The 16,542-nt window shown below is 42.1% G+C and overlaps 1 protein-coding gene across 1 annotated transcript in view; it reads right to left on the bottom strand.

Annotated features, from left to right (window-relative positions):
* The window catches only part of LOC146817397 (dynein axonemal heavy chain 5-like), a 1,608,734-nt gene that overhangs the window by 1,036,161 nt on the left and 556,031 nt on the right, over nt 1–16,542 (bottom strand). Inside the window, exons 27-30 of the mRNA XM_085609634.1 lie at nt 14,501–14,676; nt 14,000–14,090; nt 3,560–3,625; nt 969–1,081 (exon numbers count right to left, since the gene is read on the bottom strand). Of these exons, the coding sequence (XP_085465760.1) occupies nt 969–1,081; nt 3,560–3,625; nt 14,000–14,090; nt 14,501–14,676 (446 nt within the window). The remainder of the gene's footprint in view (nt 1–968; nt 1,082–3,559; nt 3,626–13,999; nt 14,091–14,500; nt 14,677–16,542) is intronic.

The raw sequence follows: 16,542 nt of genomic DNA, 5'->3' as shown, positions 1-16,542 counted from the left end.
TGCAGCTGTCGGAGCTGAGCTTCCTAGATTTAGGGGACCTGTGCACAGAGGCACAAAATCTCAGGTAATTGAGGAGGAAGGACCGGGCGTCTGTATCCCCGGTGCTCCTTTCGGCCCATAATTGTAGTTGCTGCCGCATAGCACTATGGGTCATGTAGTGTATTTTCCCATGCCTTCAACTCAGTGGATTGGGTTGTGTTCTTAGCAGTGTCTTCACTATGCATTTTATTTTGCCTCCGTGCGTGAGAGGTAGGAGTGGAAAAAACACTCTCACTTGAATTATTAATACAATTTCCTACATCCACCATACGGTCACAGCCTCTTCATTCTATGCTAGTTATTGATATATTCGATGATCGCTCGGGAGCTCGTGAGAGCCGTATGTGCGCGCGTGAACGTCTGAGAGTGAGTGTGGGTGCATGAGCGAGCGAGCGCTGGAAGACCGGCTTCGCACAGTCTTGGCTCTGCCTCCCCCAGACGTCACCGCTTCCCCAGCAGCTCCGTGAGTGAGGGTTGGGTGAGTGACAGACCAGCCTACTTTTTAATAGCTTTGTCATGTGTCTGGGAACAGTAGTAAGACAGGTGCCTTCCACCACTGCCTTTCTCCGAGGTCAAGCAGAAATGCCTCAGAGAAACGCAGCGGCGTTTTCGGATTGGGGGGCGTGTTTTTCTTTCTCTCCTCTTCCCATTGGCTGGAATGTTTACATTCCAGAGGAGAGAAAGAAAGTAAAAAACACGCCCCCGAATCCGAAAAAGACGGGGCTTAAACGGACAGACGCCCCTCTCCTCCAATGGCTGGCCTCCGTTTAGGAAGCTAGCCAATGGAAAAGAGGGGCGGGTTCAAGCCCTGTACTAAAAAACATTAAATCTTCGCTAGCCGAGACCTAAAAACTAGCATTCTAACAGTACTGGTTTTACAACCAACCTCTGCAGAACTAATAAAAAGGCAAATTTAAGTACCAACTTACTTTTCTTGGAAAATATGCAGCCTCGAAACTGCTTCCTCGGGTCTCACCCCAGGAGCTGCGGGACCTTGAGTGTCGAAACTGTTGCGAAACTGAATTACTTCCACCACAAAACTCTATAGGAAATGAAGCAAAAATCAGGTATCAACAAAGGAATGGATGATAATATTTCAATGAAAACAGAAGTCTTCAAGACATTTTTGTTTTTAAGAAGCAATAACTCAGCCCTTGTTTTTCCCTTGCGCTGGGGCGTTGCAGGGATGATTGTTTATGTGCAGAAAGTGACAACTTCCTGTACATAAACAATCATTAAATGTGATTTTATCCCTCTTTGTGTGCTGTAGAATGTAGCGCACATACAAAGAGCAAAACGAGGAGAAATAAAAGTATTTCTCCTTGTTGCGCCGAACTAATGCCTGCTTTTCAGTGGCGTTAGTCTTTGGCGCTGCCTCCAATTTACAAATCCTTATAAATCTGGGGCAGCGCGAAAAGGCAATGGGTGTTGCGGTGACATGCCCACAGCAACACCCATTGCATGCCACTTTCACGCAGATATGGGAAAGGGTACGATATTTACAAAGTGGCATTAAGCCGCACAAAGTGGCTTAACGCCACTTTGTAAATGTGGAGCAAGGCATTGCACCACCGGATCGTCCTAAAAAGCCCTTGTAACTAGGCTCCAATTTTTTCAGAGCTGTCTATACATAAAACACATGCGATCTATAGAAAATATTAGATATGATAAATAAACAGACTTGAAAATACACACACCGGACAGTCCCAGCTGTTCTAGCTTCTGTTGCCCCTTAGAGAACGTACTGGTATACAATTCTCCACCGTACAGAAATATTGTGTAGCTTCAAAGATTCTAGTAGCGCCTATTAATCTATTACGAGCATCGATTTAATTATAGCTTAGCCTGACAGACGTTTTACCTCCCACCATATCATTACAGGGAAATTGAAACTTCGATGTCTGCCTTGTGCAGCTAGCTTCCTAGGGCACTGGAGATTTTCTCATTTTACATTTTTTTCCTCTAATTCTCACACAGCGCCTTTTTTTGAGCGCACACTGCTTTGAAGCCAGGGATTTATTTAACAGCAGCGCACTGTGGAAGTTTTAGTTGTTGCTTTCTCACTTTTCACCTACTAACACACAGGATAACATTGATTTACAATTGATGAGCTCCTGACATTGAGTAATGTGGTACGCCTCACCTCTGCAGAGGTGTGTGCAGTAGCTGGGAACTGCATCACTTCCTCCTCCTATAACAATTCACACAGCTGATTAGACAATAATTCTTGTATGTCAATGCCGGATTTCCTCTTGCGTTCTCGTTCAATGTATTTTGTGTCATGGCACTCCACAGCTAATAAATGATGTACCACTTGGTCTTGTAATCACTATCACACACTGTAGTCGTTACCCGAGAAACACACAAGCAATGCAATATGTAACTTTACTAAAAAACAACACTACTAGTGTAAGAAATTAACTACATTAACCCAGATTGTTTGCTGCCTAAGGACTTAAAGCTCAGGGTATCACAGTGGCCACTGGTTCCAGTCCTTACCCTGGCGCTGAAAATATTTCCTTACAAATTACCAGCACAATTGTCATCCCTAGCTGTTACAGGAGGCCACTCCAAAGGGTACAAATACATTACCTTTCAGATCATTATTTGTTAACGTAAAATTGAAACCTATTTAGTCCCACATTCTGCGTTGTCTGTTAACTTTGCGCTGAAATACAAGGGAAGGAATAAACTATTATGGCCACTATCTTCTGGGCATCTCTGAGCATGTGGTAAACATCTGCAGGGGGAATTGTGTGGGTCGAGGGGTAGGAAGGATGACTGGGTGGCGGCTGTGGCTTCTCTGGGGGGGTGAGGCATTGTCAGCTCCCTCGGTGGTACTGCAGAGAGCGGGCAGGAGCCAGGCTATGCCTCCGCGTGCCACCCTTGCCACTCTCTCACACCAGGTAAAAGCAAGTCCGGTGCTTCCGCACCCAGTAATTCTGGACCAAAAAACACCAGACAACTAGCAGTGTTTCTGGTAACTCATAATGGGGTCTAAAACCCACACAGTCTTGCTCCATAAATCGACGTGTTGAGCTCCTTTATCAGCGGTGTTGCCCATCTCTGAATTGTATCAATTGTGACACTGTATTTTTTCGAATTTTGTAAGGTGCTTAAAGCCACCAGAGGAAATTGCTGAGAACCAGAACAATGCAATTTTTAATATAACAAAAGTTCTCTTTCCAGATCCTTGGGGTTACTTTCACTGGTAACTGCAGTCACAGGGCCCCTTGACTCCCATTCTACTGTGAATGAGTCTTGTCGGACACAGCATGGCTTCCCTCTGGAGGGGACGAAACATTAGCAAATTGAGAGCTACCACAATTAATAACAGGTTGCAGTTCGACACATGAAGCTGAGATTACTATTTTATCAGTATGCAATTACTGCCTTCTTAGATTGCTTCTCTGAAAATGAATTAACGTAAAACGCCTCGTATTATCCCTGCATGTGTGCAGTCTCTGTAACCATAACCTGAAATTATCTGGCCACTTAACAGAACAGAAAAAGCTCTCACCTTAATTTGCTTGTCAAGCTCTTGTTTAAATATGTCCTGTTTCTCTTTTAACAGCGTGTCTTTGACCTGGAAGGGATAAAACACATTTCACCTGCTTTCATTCAGACATCAAAATAGCAATCCATAAAGAATCAATTACATTATTTTTCTGCTGAACAATAAATGGAGTTGTGTGAAAAGGAATGTTTTTGTAACAATTTACAATATGCATCATATTTTAAGCACTGGTAGTTACAAAGAGAACATCTAAGTAAACATTTATAACTGTTAACGCAGGTGTTGTCACAATCCACCAGTAGACTGGAAGGTTACAGAGCTCTCCTCATCGAAAGCTTGACCTACCTACATTTGGGAAGGGGGAGTTAACAGTGGGTATTTCAATGCACAGAAGAGATACCGATAAGGAGACTGGACATTGAGGGAGTATAACAGTAGCCTAGGGTAAGACTCAAGAAGGGCTGAACTCACAAGGAGGTCAAATAGGTATTTAGATGCGGTGAACACACTAATTGCCACTACAGTAGTTTCAAGGTAGAAAACTGTTAGACCTGGCAGCCTTTGGTGTGGTCTTCCCTCAAACTTTTTGCCTTTTCCCGAAATTCGTTTTTGTTTGCTTTAGGACTCTGTGCACTTTACCACAGACAACTAGTGGTAAAACGCCTGTGTGCTCTCTTGTCCCAACATGGTAACATTGGCTCACACCCAATTGGCATATTTTATTCATTACAAGTCCCTTGTAAATTGGTACTACATGTGTCCAGGGCTAGTAAATTAAAAACTACTTGTGGGCCTGAAGCACCTATTGTGCCACCCACTTAAGTAGCCCTTTAAAACACTCAGGCCTGCCATTGCACCATGTGTGCAGTTTTAAATTTCTATTTCGACCTAGCAAAATAAACCTTTTTTGCCAGGCCCACACTTTCCTTTTTAAAACCTATAAGTAATCTCTGTGGTAGGCCCTAAACAGCCCATAGGGCAAGGTGCATTGCATTTAAAAAGTAGGGCACGTTTTGGCTGTGAAAAACTACTAAATTTGCATTTCACTACTGCAAGACCTATCTCTCCCTCTGGATAACACAGGGTTACCTTATTACATTTAATAAGTGATAAAGTGATAACTTTTGATCAGGAGCAGGAAGAAATGTCATGTTTACACTTAAATGAACTATAACTTAAAACCCTCTTGAATGGTAAAGTTGGATTTTAAGTCACAATTCTGAAAGGAATTCACAAGGAGAACCTACCCAGCCCAGGTACTTCGACAACTATGTGGGAAACAAGTGCAAGATTGTGTAATGGGAGGGAGCTTTAGATTAGAAGGCCCCTTTTCCTGCCGCCATTATCGAGCTCAGTTCTCAACACATAGTCATGAGGCTTGCATTAATGAGGGTACTACTACCTATACACCCCCTGTTAATGTTAGTAAGAATATAACCAAAGTTCCTACAGGAAGGAAAAATCTACTCTGCAACATAAGGTCGCTACCCAAGCACACTTTAGAGGTATGAGACCTAATTTCCTCTAGCGAACCAGATCTATGCTTCCTTACGGAAACGTGGCTTAAACCCTACTCGACCCCGGCCATTGCGCTTGCAATTCCCACGGGCTATAAAATAATCAGGCTAGACCGTCCCACGAAAATAGGAGGAGGGATTGCTATCATTCATAAACAAGAAATCAATTGTACTGTTGTAGCTGAATTAAGCACTCCAGATATTGAATTACTGTTTTTTAAATCCTTCTCCTCCCCCAAAAATATACAGATGGGTGCCCTGGTCTATCGCCCTCCGGGTCCATGTACGAACTTCTCCAATACGTTACTTGAGATCCTTGTCCCATATATCAGTAATGATAGGGACTTCCTATTGGTAGGAGATTTTAATATACATAGCGAACAGAAAGACTGTAAGGAGGCACAGTCTGTATTAAACGATTTATCCCTACTTGGGTTAACACAACTGAATTCAGGGCCAACACACCAGGCAGGGCATACCTTAGATCTGATATTAGCCAATTTTCCCAGAGTTACACGTCTACCCCCCACCCAAGTCAGCTGGACTGACCATTTTATCATTGATTTTTACACCTCTCACCCCAAACATACTCTCTATGCACCGACTTCCCTCCCTAGCAAACGACGTCAATGGCATAAAGTCGATAAAGAAGCTTTTAAAGATAATTTCACAGAGCCTTCCATTACCACATCAGAGAATATTGAAAGTGCCCTAAGAAAGTTCGAAATAGCAACTGGGTTGGCTATAGATAATATAGCCCCTTTAAAACAATTTAAACCCCGGCCTACTAACAAACGAGATATTTGGTTCTCTGATGACCTCAGGGCATTAAAACAAGCAGCTAGGAAGCTAGAGAAAAAATGGAGAACTTCCCACCAGGTGAGTGACAGGAGTCACTATTGGGATTCATTATCTACTTATCACAAAGCCATCCGTAGTGCGAGAAAAACTCACATAGCATCCCAAATTACTGCTGCAGGGAATTCCCCGAGGGTCCTCTATCAGGTTCTTCAATCATTTGTTAAACCTGTAGCATGCGAAAGCTCTGAGCTGGCGTCGCAACAGCTCTGCGATAAAATATCACTATTAAAATAGATACTATTTACGAGAAAATAGTTGATTCGAATAATGCTATGACCACCGACACAGCTCTTGTTTTTTACGACACAGAACATAATCAAAACGCACATACTCTAGACATTTTTCCCCCTATCACTCCCAAGGACATACTAGCACTAACCACGCAGATCAAAAGTGGTAGCCCGGACGATACTATCCCAGCCAGACTAATGCCCACCTTACTTGAATTACTATGTCCTATGATTGAAAAACTTGTCAATCTGTCTCTTAGTACGGGCTCCGTCCCCAGTGAATGGAAGCGTGCGTTAGTAAGGCCTATTAGGAAAAATACTGCTAATCCATGGACTGAACTAGCCAACCTTAGGCCCATCTCACTGCTACCTTTTCTGGGAAAATTGACGGAAAAATATGTCAACAGACTCCTATCCAGCTATATCGAAACTGCTGGCGGCCTAGACTACTCCCAATCTGGGTTTAGGCCGAAACACAGCACTGAGTCCACCCTTTTGTCTATTACGGACGACTTACATGTGTTCCAAGACAAAGGCTACTCTGTGATCTTAGTGCTACTAGATCTGTCGGCAGCGTTCGACACCGTGTCACATAACATCCTTATTAACCGGTTGTCGAACGTAGGAATAAGGACCAAAGCCCTTGCCTGGCTGAGGAGCTTTCTTTCTGATCGTACCCAGACCGTCACCATGGGCACATACCGTTCGGCGGAGGTAGAAATCACGAAAGGGGTGCCACAGGGCTCCTGTTTGAGCCCAACACTCTTTAACATCTATGTGGCACCCCTGGCAAGAGTGATGCGCAAATTTGGTTTCATCCCCGTGTCATATGCCGATGACACACAGCTCCTCTTCCCCTTTAAAACCCTCACCACGGAATTAAGGAGTTCCTTCTCTGCAGGCATGAAGGCTGTAGGACAATGGATGTCTACCAACTACCTACAGTGCAATGTCAGCAAAACTGAGATTATGCTGTTCGGAGAAGCTAAAATATTGTGGACTCCTGATTGGTGGCCACCTGATCTTGGCACAGTCCCAGAGCCCAAACAGGTTGTTAAAAACCTGGGGGATCCGCCTTGACCAGGATCTGTCGCTAAAACAACATACAAACTACGTTGCAGGCGTATGTTTTCATATTATCAGCCTGCTACGCAAGGTCTTCCCCTTGCTGCCGGACTCTTTCAGAAAAACCTTAGTGCAGGCCCTTGTTTTGAGTCGGATCGACTATTGCAATGGCCTGCTTCTCTCTGCCAATGAGGGAGTGTTGGCCAGACTCCAGGTAATACAAAACACGGCGGCTCGCCTGGTCCTTAATGCCCCTCCAAGAACAGCATCTAAGCTACTCTTAGAGAAACTACACTGGCTCTCAAGCCGTCAAAGGACAAAATTTAAAATATGCTGTCTGATCCACAAGAGCATAAATGGACAAGGTCCCTCCTACCTGGAAAAGAAATTCATCCCTTATATTCCTTCCAGGTCGCTCAGATCCAGTAATGGACATCTGCTGGTAGTGCCACGCGCCAAGAAGGCTAGACACGGAGCCAAAGCTCTATCAGTGGTGGGACCCACATTGTGGAATAGTCTCCCTCTAATTCTTCAATTATGTTCTGAACACCTGAAATTCAGAAAACAACTTAAGACCCTGCTGTTTAAAAATGAGATCTAGTCTCAGCCCTCTCTCTTTCTGCAATAAATGATGGATAATCCGGCCCAAAAGCGCAGAGATACTCCAGTTGGAGTCGATTCAAGCGCTATATAAACCCATAAATAAATAAATAAATAAATAAAATGCCACTTTTAGAAAGTTGCCATTTTCTTGTCCTAACCATTGGTACCTGCAGCCTGTATCCTGCGTCACATGAATGGGTGTAGTTGGCAGTTGGGCTTTGTGTATTCCTCCCAGACAGTGAGACAAAGGTGGAATAAGTGTTGGAAGGATGGGCAATCCTGAGAGGAGGGAAGGGCCAGAGTTGTTCCCTTTCCCAATCGCAATTCAAAGGGGCTGCATCCAGCACACTCACAAAGAACTTGACACCAGCCTATTGTCAGCCTAGACTCCTTCGAAGCCACACAAAGCCTTGCCGCACAGCTGCAAGCTTAATCGAAACCAAAGCCAAGCGACGCGAAGCACTGCAAAGCCTCGCTGCATACCTGAAAGCTTCATTGGAACCAATGCCAAGCCCCACAAAGCCTTGCTGCACAGCACCCAGCTTCTTCGAAACTGACGCCGACCGACACAAAGCCTCACCAACAGCTGGCAGCCTCTTCAGAACTGGTGCTGAATGACGCAAAGCCCTGCAAAGCCTCGGCGCACTGCTTCATTGGAACAGACTCCTGACAATGCGAACCCTCGCAAAGCTACGCCACATAGACTGCACCCTGATGACATAAAGTACAATCATCAGCAGTCCAAACTTGGTCGTGTGACTGGAATGCGCTCCTTTGCAATCGGCCTGAATTTGTTACTCTGTCTAGGGTCCAGTGCAACCAGATACCCTCATTTGGGGCTTTGCTCCTTTTGACACTTCTTTTAGCTAAACCATTAAAATTCAGTATCTCCAGTTCTACTGACTAGATTTTTGTCATTTGGGTCTCAAATGGTTAATTACATTGTACTCAATTTTTCTAAAGTGGTGTGGGGTTTTTCTTGTGCAGTGTTTTCACTTTATTGCTGTGTGCGTGCTGCACAAATACTTTACACTTTGCCCCTAAATTATGCCTGAATACTTTTGTGCCAAGCTACTAGAGGGTTATGCACAGGTTAATGTAGTACCTTTTGGTGGATCTCCCTGACAGGGACTAGAATGGTTGCTTGGGGAGGGCTCACACCGCCTCAAACAGAAACCAATTTCTCACATTGGTGTTCAGGGGTGGGATTCAGTACTTGTGTTTGGTGCAGTGCCGTTCAGTCATTTTGTACAACACTAAAATTCTATTATAAATAACTTGATACCAGATTCAACCAAATTCTGCTTGATTGGTCTCTTTTGCTTTTTCCAAATTCACTTCTATTCCACCTGACTTTGTGCACCTGTGGCTCTGCCTGCTGCAAGGTTTGGCATGGGAGCTACACAACCTGAAGAGCTACACTATTGCTGAGCTAAAGGGATTCTGCAGGGAAAGTGGGCTTCCAGCAACTAAGAGCTCCAAGAAGCGGAAGCTCCTGAAGGCCTTCAGGGCCTGGGAAGAGACTAGCCAGTTACAAGCTACAGCAAATGAGGAGGAGAGGAGGTTGACGTTAAGGAGGCGCAAGAGGAGGAGATGGAAGGGGAGGATGATAACTTCCAAATTGTGGCTCCAGAGAAGAGAGAAAGGTCGACCGGAGTGAGGTGTCCTGCCAGATTCAGAGCAGGCAGCAGTATCTCTGCCTGCAACGTGTCCCAAAAGGAGCTGGAGGACAAACTAAACCTTGTGCCAAGTCTAAGACTCCTTTTTTAATACATATAAGTTACCCCTAGAATAGGCCCTAAACATCCCATTGGGCTTGGTGCCTTATATTTAAAAAGTTGAACATAGTTTTACATGTCCTGGTAGTAAAAAACCTGTTTGCTGATCTGCCCAAGGCGCATCACCGGTCGGCCTGAATCCACAGTAGCTCCCACTATATTATTCTGTGCAGCACCAAATTCTGTTCAGTAGCTCCTCACAGAAGGGGTATACAGCCCCGTGGATCCCTTGTTGGCTACAGTCTGCAACTTTCTCCCACAGGAGATATTCTAGTTCTACAAAAGAGACCAACGTAGAAATCTTCACCGTAACTTCATCCAGCGGCTCCTCGATAATGACACCTCCTCCTCAGACACCTCCTCCTCAGACACCGCTGGCTCCCTTGACCTGCTGCACTTTACCTTCTCAGACATTTTTCTTAAAAATTGCTTTTAAGTCTGAAGGTAACCAGATACCAGACCCAATCCTCTTCGTGCATCCAAACCGCACTCCATCTAGGTCAAGCAAAACTTTTGATTTTTACCCGGCCTCACGTGGCTAGATGTCAATGGTTTGTACTTTGCGCTTTGATCTTTTGGTCTCTGTTTTTCATTTTGGACTTTTAAAAATCATCACCCTGGTTCTACTGATTGATTTTTGTCGTTTTAGTCTAAAAGTATTTATTAAATTCTACTTGATTTTCCCAAATTGGTGTGAGATTTTTCTTATGTTGTATTTTCACTTTATTACTGTTAGTTTGCTGCATAAGTATTTTCCACATCGCCTCTAAGTTCACTTTGACTGCTTTTGTGCCAAGCTACCAGAAGGTTAAGTATAGGTTAATTTAGTGACTTTTGTGCATCACCCCAACAAGGATTGTGGCTGTTGCTTCGGAAGGGCTCACACACCTCTCAACCAAAATCCCATTTTCTCCCAAAAACTATGATAGTGTTCATTTGAATACTGTGAAAAAATGACATCTATAGACCTCATTTGTGACTTAAGCTTTCCAGAAACGAATTCAGTAAAGTATTCCTGAAGGAAGAACACAAAGATCAACAAAAATATCTCCAGAGGCTTTCAAAAGAACGACTTTAGTGATAAATCACCACCATATTGAAATACTATAGTATTTCTCTTCCTCCTCCTTGGCACTCATACATTCTTAAAACCCATCCCCTAGATACACTGTGCTATGATATGTGTGAAAACATGTTTGATGTTGGAAACAATGTATGGCAGGGGTGGAGTTAAGGTTCAGTGAAGATTGTGCTATTGGAATTTTGCCTTATTACTATACCTTGTAAATGTCATGTCTTTTTAGGTTTTGTGCTTTGCCACTATTACATTCACGTCAATCGTAATTGCCTTTGAACATAAGTTTAATTTAGTTTTTTTAGGAAATGTCATTATATTTTTAGCTGTACAGCTCTTCTTATGATGGAGGAGAAGAGAGTCCAGGGTGGTTTCTCAGCTGTCGCGGGGCTGCTTCATCTTGATTTTAGGGTGAAGGATGGCCTAAATCTAATTTTCACAACTGCGAAAGAGCTCTGACACATGTGTGTACCTTGTCCCAGACCTTGCTGTACCACTAAAATGGATTAGCGAGGCTGATATCTGCTCCAACACTGTATTTACTAATGTGATTTTAGAGAAAAATCTAACAACGTTTTCTTTTTTTTTACTTACTAATGTGATGAGAATAGCAGGGCAACTGGCCTTATTCCCCACGCTGCCTCGTTTATGAACAACATGCGGAATCTTTTAAAGATCCCTGTCTTTCCCAAAGAGGGTGGAGGTTTCTTTTCCTGTGATCCCATACTGCAGAGGGCACGGGTGACGTGTCTTAGCACCTTCCAAAGACTGGATGTATATTTGTTCCTCACCATCTTGCCCAAGGAACAAGGAGTATCTTTGTCTGCACCGCACGCTGCATAAGGACGAAGAATACTTAGTAACCTTCCCTCTGCGGTGGTCTCTGTTTGCACCTGTACTATTATGAGACATTTACATTTTATGAACATGTTGTTTAGGTTCCCTAAGGGAGGGTGGGGTATTATGTAGGCATGCCCCCAAGACCCATGTAAAATGACAGTTTTTTAAATGTCTCCCGATGTTCACATACATTGCAAGACAAAACAAAACAAGACTACAGGCAATATGGGCTTTCTTTTTATCACCCCCAGTCTTTCTCAAAGACATTAGCAATTAAGGGTCTTTAATCACTCCCACCTTGGTCATGGATAGAAGATTCTTTGCTGCCCTTCCTTGCCTAAAGGAGGAGGCAGTGTGTGCGATTCCACCGTGATCAAAGACAGAGTGGTGTATTTGTTTCATTCAGCTTGTCCTAGAGGTATTCTTTCACATACTCAACTGTAGTGGTGTTTCATTTCACTGCAGCCATTGGGGGCAGTGCTTGTAATTCCCTAATATCAGAGAAAGACAAAAATCTAGGGGCAGCTAATACCTGCACAAGTACCATTTCTGCATTTATGAACACTGCCTAAAGGCATCTTTGAGCTGGCTTGGTTCCCCGTAAAATATTTGAACTTAATTGCAAAAAGATCAGAGATGTTTTGAGAAAACACCTATAACTAAACCAAGCTTGGGGAAAGTTTTAGTCGAACTTAGTCTCCGACAAGGCAGTGGCAGATTTGAGGATAGCAATTCACTAACAAAGATTTAGCCAGAATATGCTAAAAACTAGAAAAAGTGGTATTTCTGTGTGCATTTCAACTGCTATTGCTCATAAGGATACAGTTATTTTTGCAATGTAATGTAGAAGTAAGTCATAATATCAGTAGCCTTCCTCAGAAATTATCCACACCATGGAAATACAGGTATATGGTTTGGGATACTGTGAACGTTTTAGAAATACGGAATCTAACGAGTCACCCTCAAGACTCCACAATGCCCCGAAAAGGCCTCTTTTTCCCTGCATACCATTACCCCGCATGTTGCTACAACACGGTCGTTACAACGACCGCGTTGGAGCGCTGGATGTTGGAATAGTAAAATGTACTATTCCAACTCCAGTCTGTGCGGACTGTAGGAAAGGTGTTGGATTTTAAATCCAACACCTTCTCCCCCTCCGTAAGTCGTTGTAACGACTTGCGGGGCAATGGTATGCGTAGTCACAATGTGTGGTGACGGTTGTTTAGTCCCCCCCCCTTGAATATCTCCAATGGAAGGAATTGGCCAAAATGTGTTGGGCTTTCAGAAATAATTACTTTCACTAATACCAAACTATAACTTTCACCTACTACCTAATATAAGTCAGGCACAGGGAAAATAGATTACATTCTAAGATACGTCTTCTTAGCAGATAAAATAAAATGAGGGGGATTTAACAATGAGGAATAAAGACATGCTAAGGCAGCATCGAACATGCATGCAAATTTAGTCTTCAAATAACAAGGAATAACAAAAGGGGAAAGAGCTGGAAGATAATCAGGCACCAAGATGAAGTTGCCTCATTGAGACATAAACATCCGCAAAGAAACGTACGCAAGAAAATTCCATACTGAATTACATATAAGGATATCCTAAGAAGATAGTCTGTTTTAGGTTAATTTCTGGCTTTAAAAAATAGGTCAGGCAAAAATGGTAACCTACTTTAGAGTTCTGAAATGCACTCTCTGATAAAGGAATACTTGGGTACGGAACTCAATTAAACATCAGCAAGTTATCTTGGTTGGCATATTTATAACACACATATTTCAATGTCACTTAGTAAACACAATTGACTGCTTAGATTTTTTGTAAATGGTTATATTTTGATGCATTAAGAGTGAGGGATGGATGGCACATTTAACAGTTACAATTTTCTTTCTGAATAAAGGAAGGCAAGCACATCTGTGTGTCATCTGTTTTGGTCAATGAGTGTAGGATGTGGCAGGATTGAGTTGAACTTGAGACCAGTGTTATGGTAAGGGTAATGGGGATATTGAAATTTCCAAAGACAAGAGAGATAGAGGTTGCTGTAGGAGAAGGATGGGTGCCAGCATTAGAGACATTTTGTTTTAGAAAATCAAAAGTCTCACCTTTTGACTCTGAAACGGCCAAAAGCTATGCTTACTTAAGAACATAAAGGCGCATGCTGATGAGGTGTGTGATTTAAGTTAATTCATCTATTTGGGAAATCGTGGGGGGAAATTTAAGAAGTGCCTTGGCTTACTATACCAAATGTTAAATGTGGGCCCTGGCACAAACAAGCGCATGTTGTCTTCACATACGGTCCTTTGAAAAGGCATCCAAGTGACTATTTTGTTGGAACGTGAGCCCCCTCCCCCCACCCCCCAGTTCTAGGTTTAGGCACTTCCGTTATTTGCAGCACACTTTTGATACTGAAACAAATATAAAACCTGATAATTCTAAGGAAAAAAATAGAGTTGCCTTAAGACACTCACCCTGAATGTAAGACTCATAAGCTCGGTCCACTTGTCTCTCAAATGTTTTACATGAACCACTTCTTCTCTTGGTATCCGCAAATCGTAGGACCTAGGAAAATAACAATATGCTTATAGAATGGTGGCACCTAGACCCTTTGCACAGTCTCATGCATTTGTTCATGTTGTTATTCCCAAACCAAATGTTTATATTTTAAACAGTCATTATCTGTTATTCTTGCTGGATATTATCAATGTAAAGCAGAATAGAAAGATGCTGTGCGAAATATATTTTAAGGGCATGAACTTCTTTTCACATTCCTGTCCACGTTTTGTGGTTGCTAGGTTCAATGAAAATGACCAGTCAACTATTTGCTGAAGGATGCATGCTCATGTCTGAAGCATGAGCCTCACTTGTAATATTAAATGAGAATTGTACTGCTTGTTCACCTGGATCATTATGTCACTTGTATACACAATGCATTTCTCATTTAACACAATGTTGTTCCAGGTGTGGCCTACCTAAGTTGCTCGTACATGTCTTCAATTGGTCGATATACACCATCAATTTTATGCTCCATGTCCTGAACCTCTTCCAAAAGCTGGAGAGAGGAGTTGAGCTGTTCCAGACTTTGTACGGGAACAGTGAGCTGTTTGTATACTTCCTCCCGATACTTTACAGCTGCTTGTAGATTTTCCTACATTAAAAAGAAAAGAGTGCAGTTGAAGTTCTAAATGTATTTGAAATATATATTATAGGACTGAGCAGAAATTATTTTACAAGGATTTACCATAAAAGAAATGCACACTACAACATATCTTTCAATTTGTTTACAATCTACTGCAATTTAGACTAGTTTGCAAGCAATGTTTGCAGAAAAGTAGCCAACCTATCAAAAAGTGGTCTAGGGTCAAATAAAGTGAATTCTCTCTTCGCTAGCCAAAGCCCTAGATAAGCAAAAAGTGCTCTTAAATGTCACTGATGGGGTCAGGCCTAACCCAGTACAATAGAAATGTCTCACAGAGACAAAAACCTCCCAATGGTTATTGCCCTTTCTCTTCAATAGAACATCTAAATCATGCATTGGCATTTAACATTCTAAACACATCACCAGGGTCACAAACCAATCACATTTTTATAATCAATCAATCAATCTCAGTCTTTATTTCGACACACAGTCATAAAAGTACAAGCAATTTAGCAAAAGTACAATAAGTAAACAAATATACATATACAGCACGATGGGGGATTTGATAACATAGACTGGGTACCTAAGACTTCAGGCAGTAATTACACAAGATCTTCTCTTCCTCCACATAGACGCAAGAAATGAAGATACAGCAAAAACTATTGGAGTAGATAGATCTGTTTTGAAGACCCGATAGGCAGGCATACATAGCATAAAGCCCAAATTCTTACAAACAGGCACAATCCAACATTTCCTAATTTCTTTATAAGTGGGACAAAAGAATAGTACATGTAAGTCAGTTTCCTGTTCTGCATCGCAGCCAGGACAATTTTTAGGGGAAAGCGGCATCCATTTGCTAGTAAAAACTCTTATGGGCAGTGTGCCATATCTCCACTGCATATAGAGTTTTCTAGCAGAGTGGGGTCTAATCTCGCTCAAAGCCTCCTCAAAATAATAAAAATCTTTAAAATTTAAAAAAGCATGTATTAAAGTGGAAGATTGAGATTTGCGAATAAAAGCTGCTAATTTAGATTCATAATAAGAATTAATAAGGAGCTTTCGGGAGACAGTAGGACATGTTGTCACCGGGTCTGACCAATGGTTATTGCCCTTTCTCTTCAACAGAACATCTAAATCGTGCATTGGCATTTAACATTCTAAACACATCACCAGGGTCACAAACCAATCACATTTTTATAATCATGTTATTCTATGGACAAAGCACTAAATAGCCTCCTTAAGATCACTGGAATGTAGTTTTAAAGATATAGTATATTAACAATACCTGTCTCTCAATGATAATTAAATTGATTTCTACAAGGTGGACTCTGAAAGCAACCTCAACAAATCAAGTCCCTTGAATAACACTCTCATCTAAATCACAAACATAATAAAACGTGGTGCCTAAATCCATATCACCAAAAACAGCCATGACTACATTACACACTTTGAAATGAATGGGGACAATTAAAAGAGCTTGCATCAAAGTTAAGTTATTCTAGAGTCACATACTTTATCTATACCCCCCCACCAAAAAACACAAAACAAAAAAATAATCCTTGGTCAAAGTGATCAAAGACAAACCTTAAATTTACCTATCCCACCGAGAATCATAAACAATAATGCTGGTTACAATGGAAAGTAAAGTCTACCATAGTAAACTATATCATCGTTCAAAGAATCAGATAATACAATACATACTCTGCTGTATTCTGAGACTGGAGGCAAAACAGATCACACCTGTAATCCAAAATATTACTGTAATGGAAGGTAGAAAATTCACATTCGCAGGGTCTGGCATATTCTTTCCAACAGCACTCATGGGAAAAATAAACCTCTTACTATAGAGAAAGCTATTTAAGCAATATGTTATTC

Source organism: Triturus cristatus, chromosome 6 (assembly GCF_964204655.1).
Source record: "Triturus cristatus chromosome 6, aTriCri1.1, whole genome shotgun sequence".
Taxonomy (NCBI): domain Eukaryota; kingdom Metazoa; phylum Chordata; class Amphibia; order Caudata; family Salamandridae; genus Triturus; species Triturus cristatus.
The sequence above is the reverse complement of the archived record's forward strand: the minus strand, read 5'-3'. Positions and strand labels throughout refer to the sequence as shown.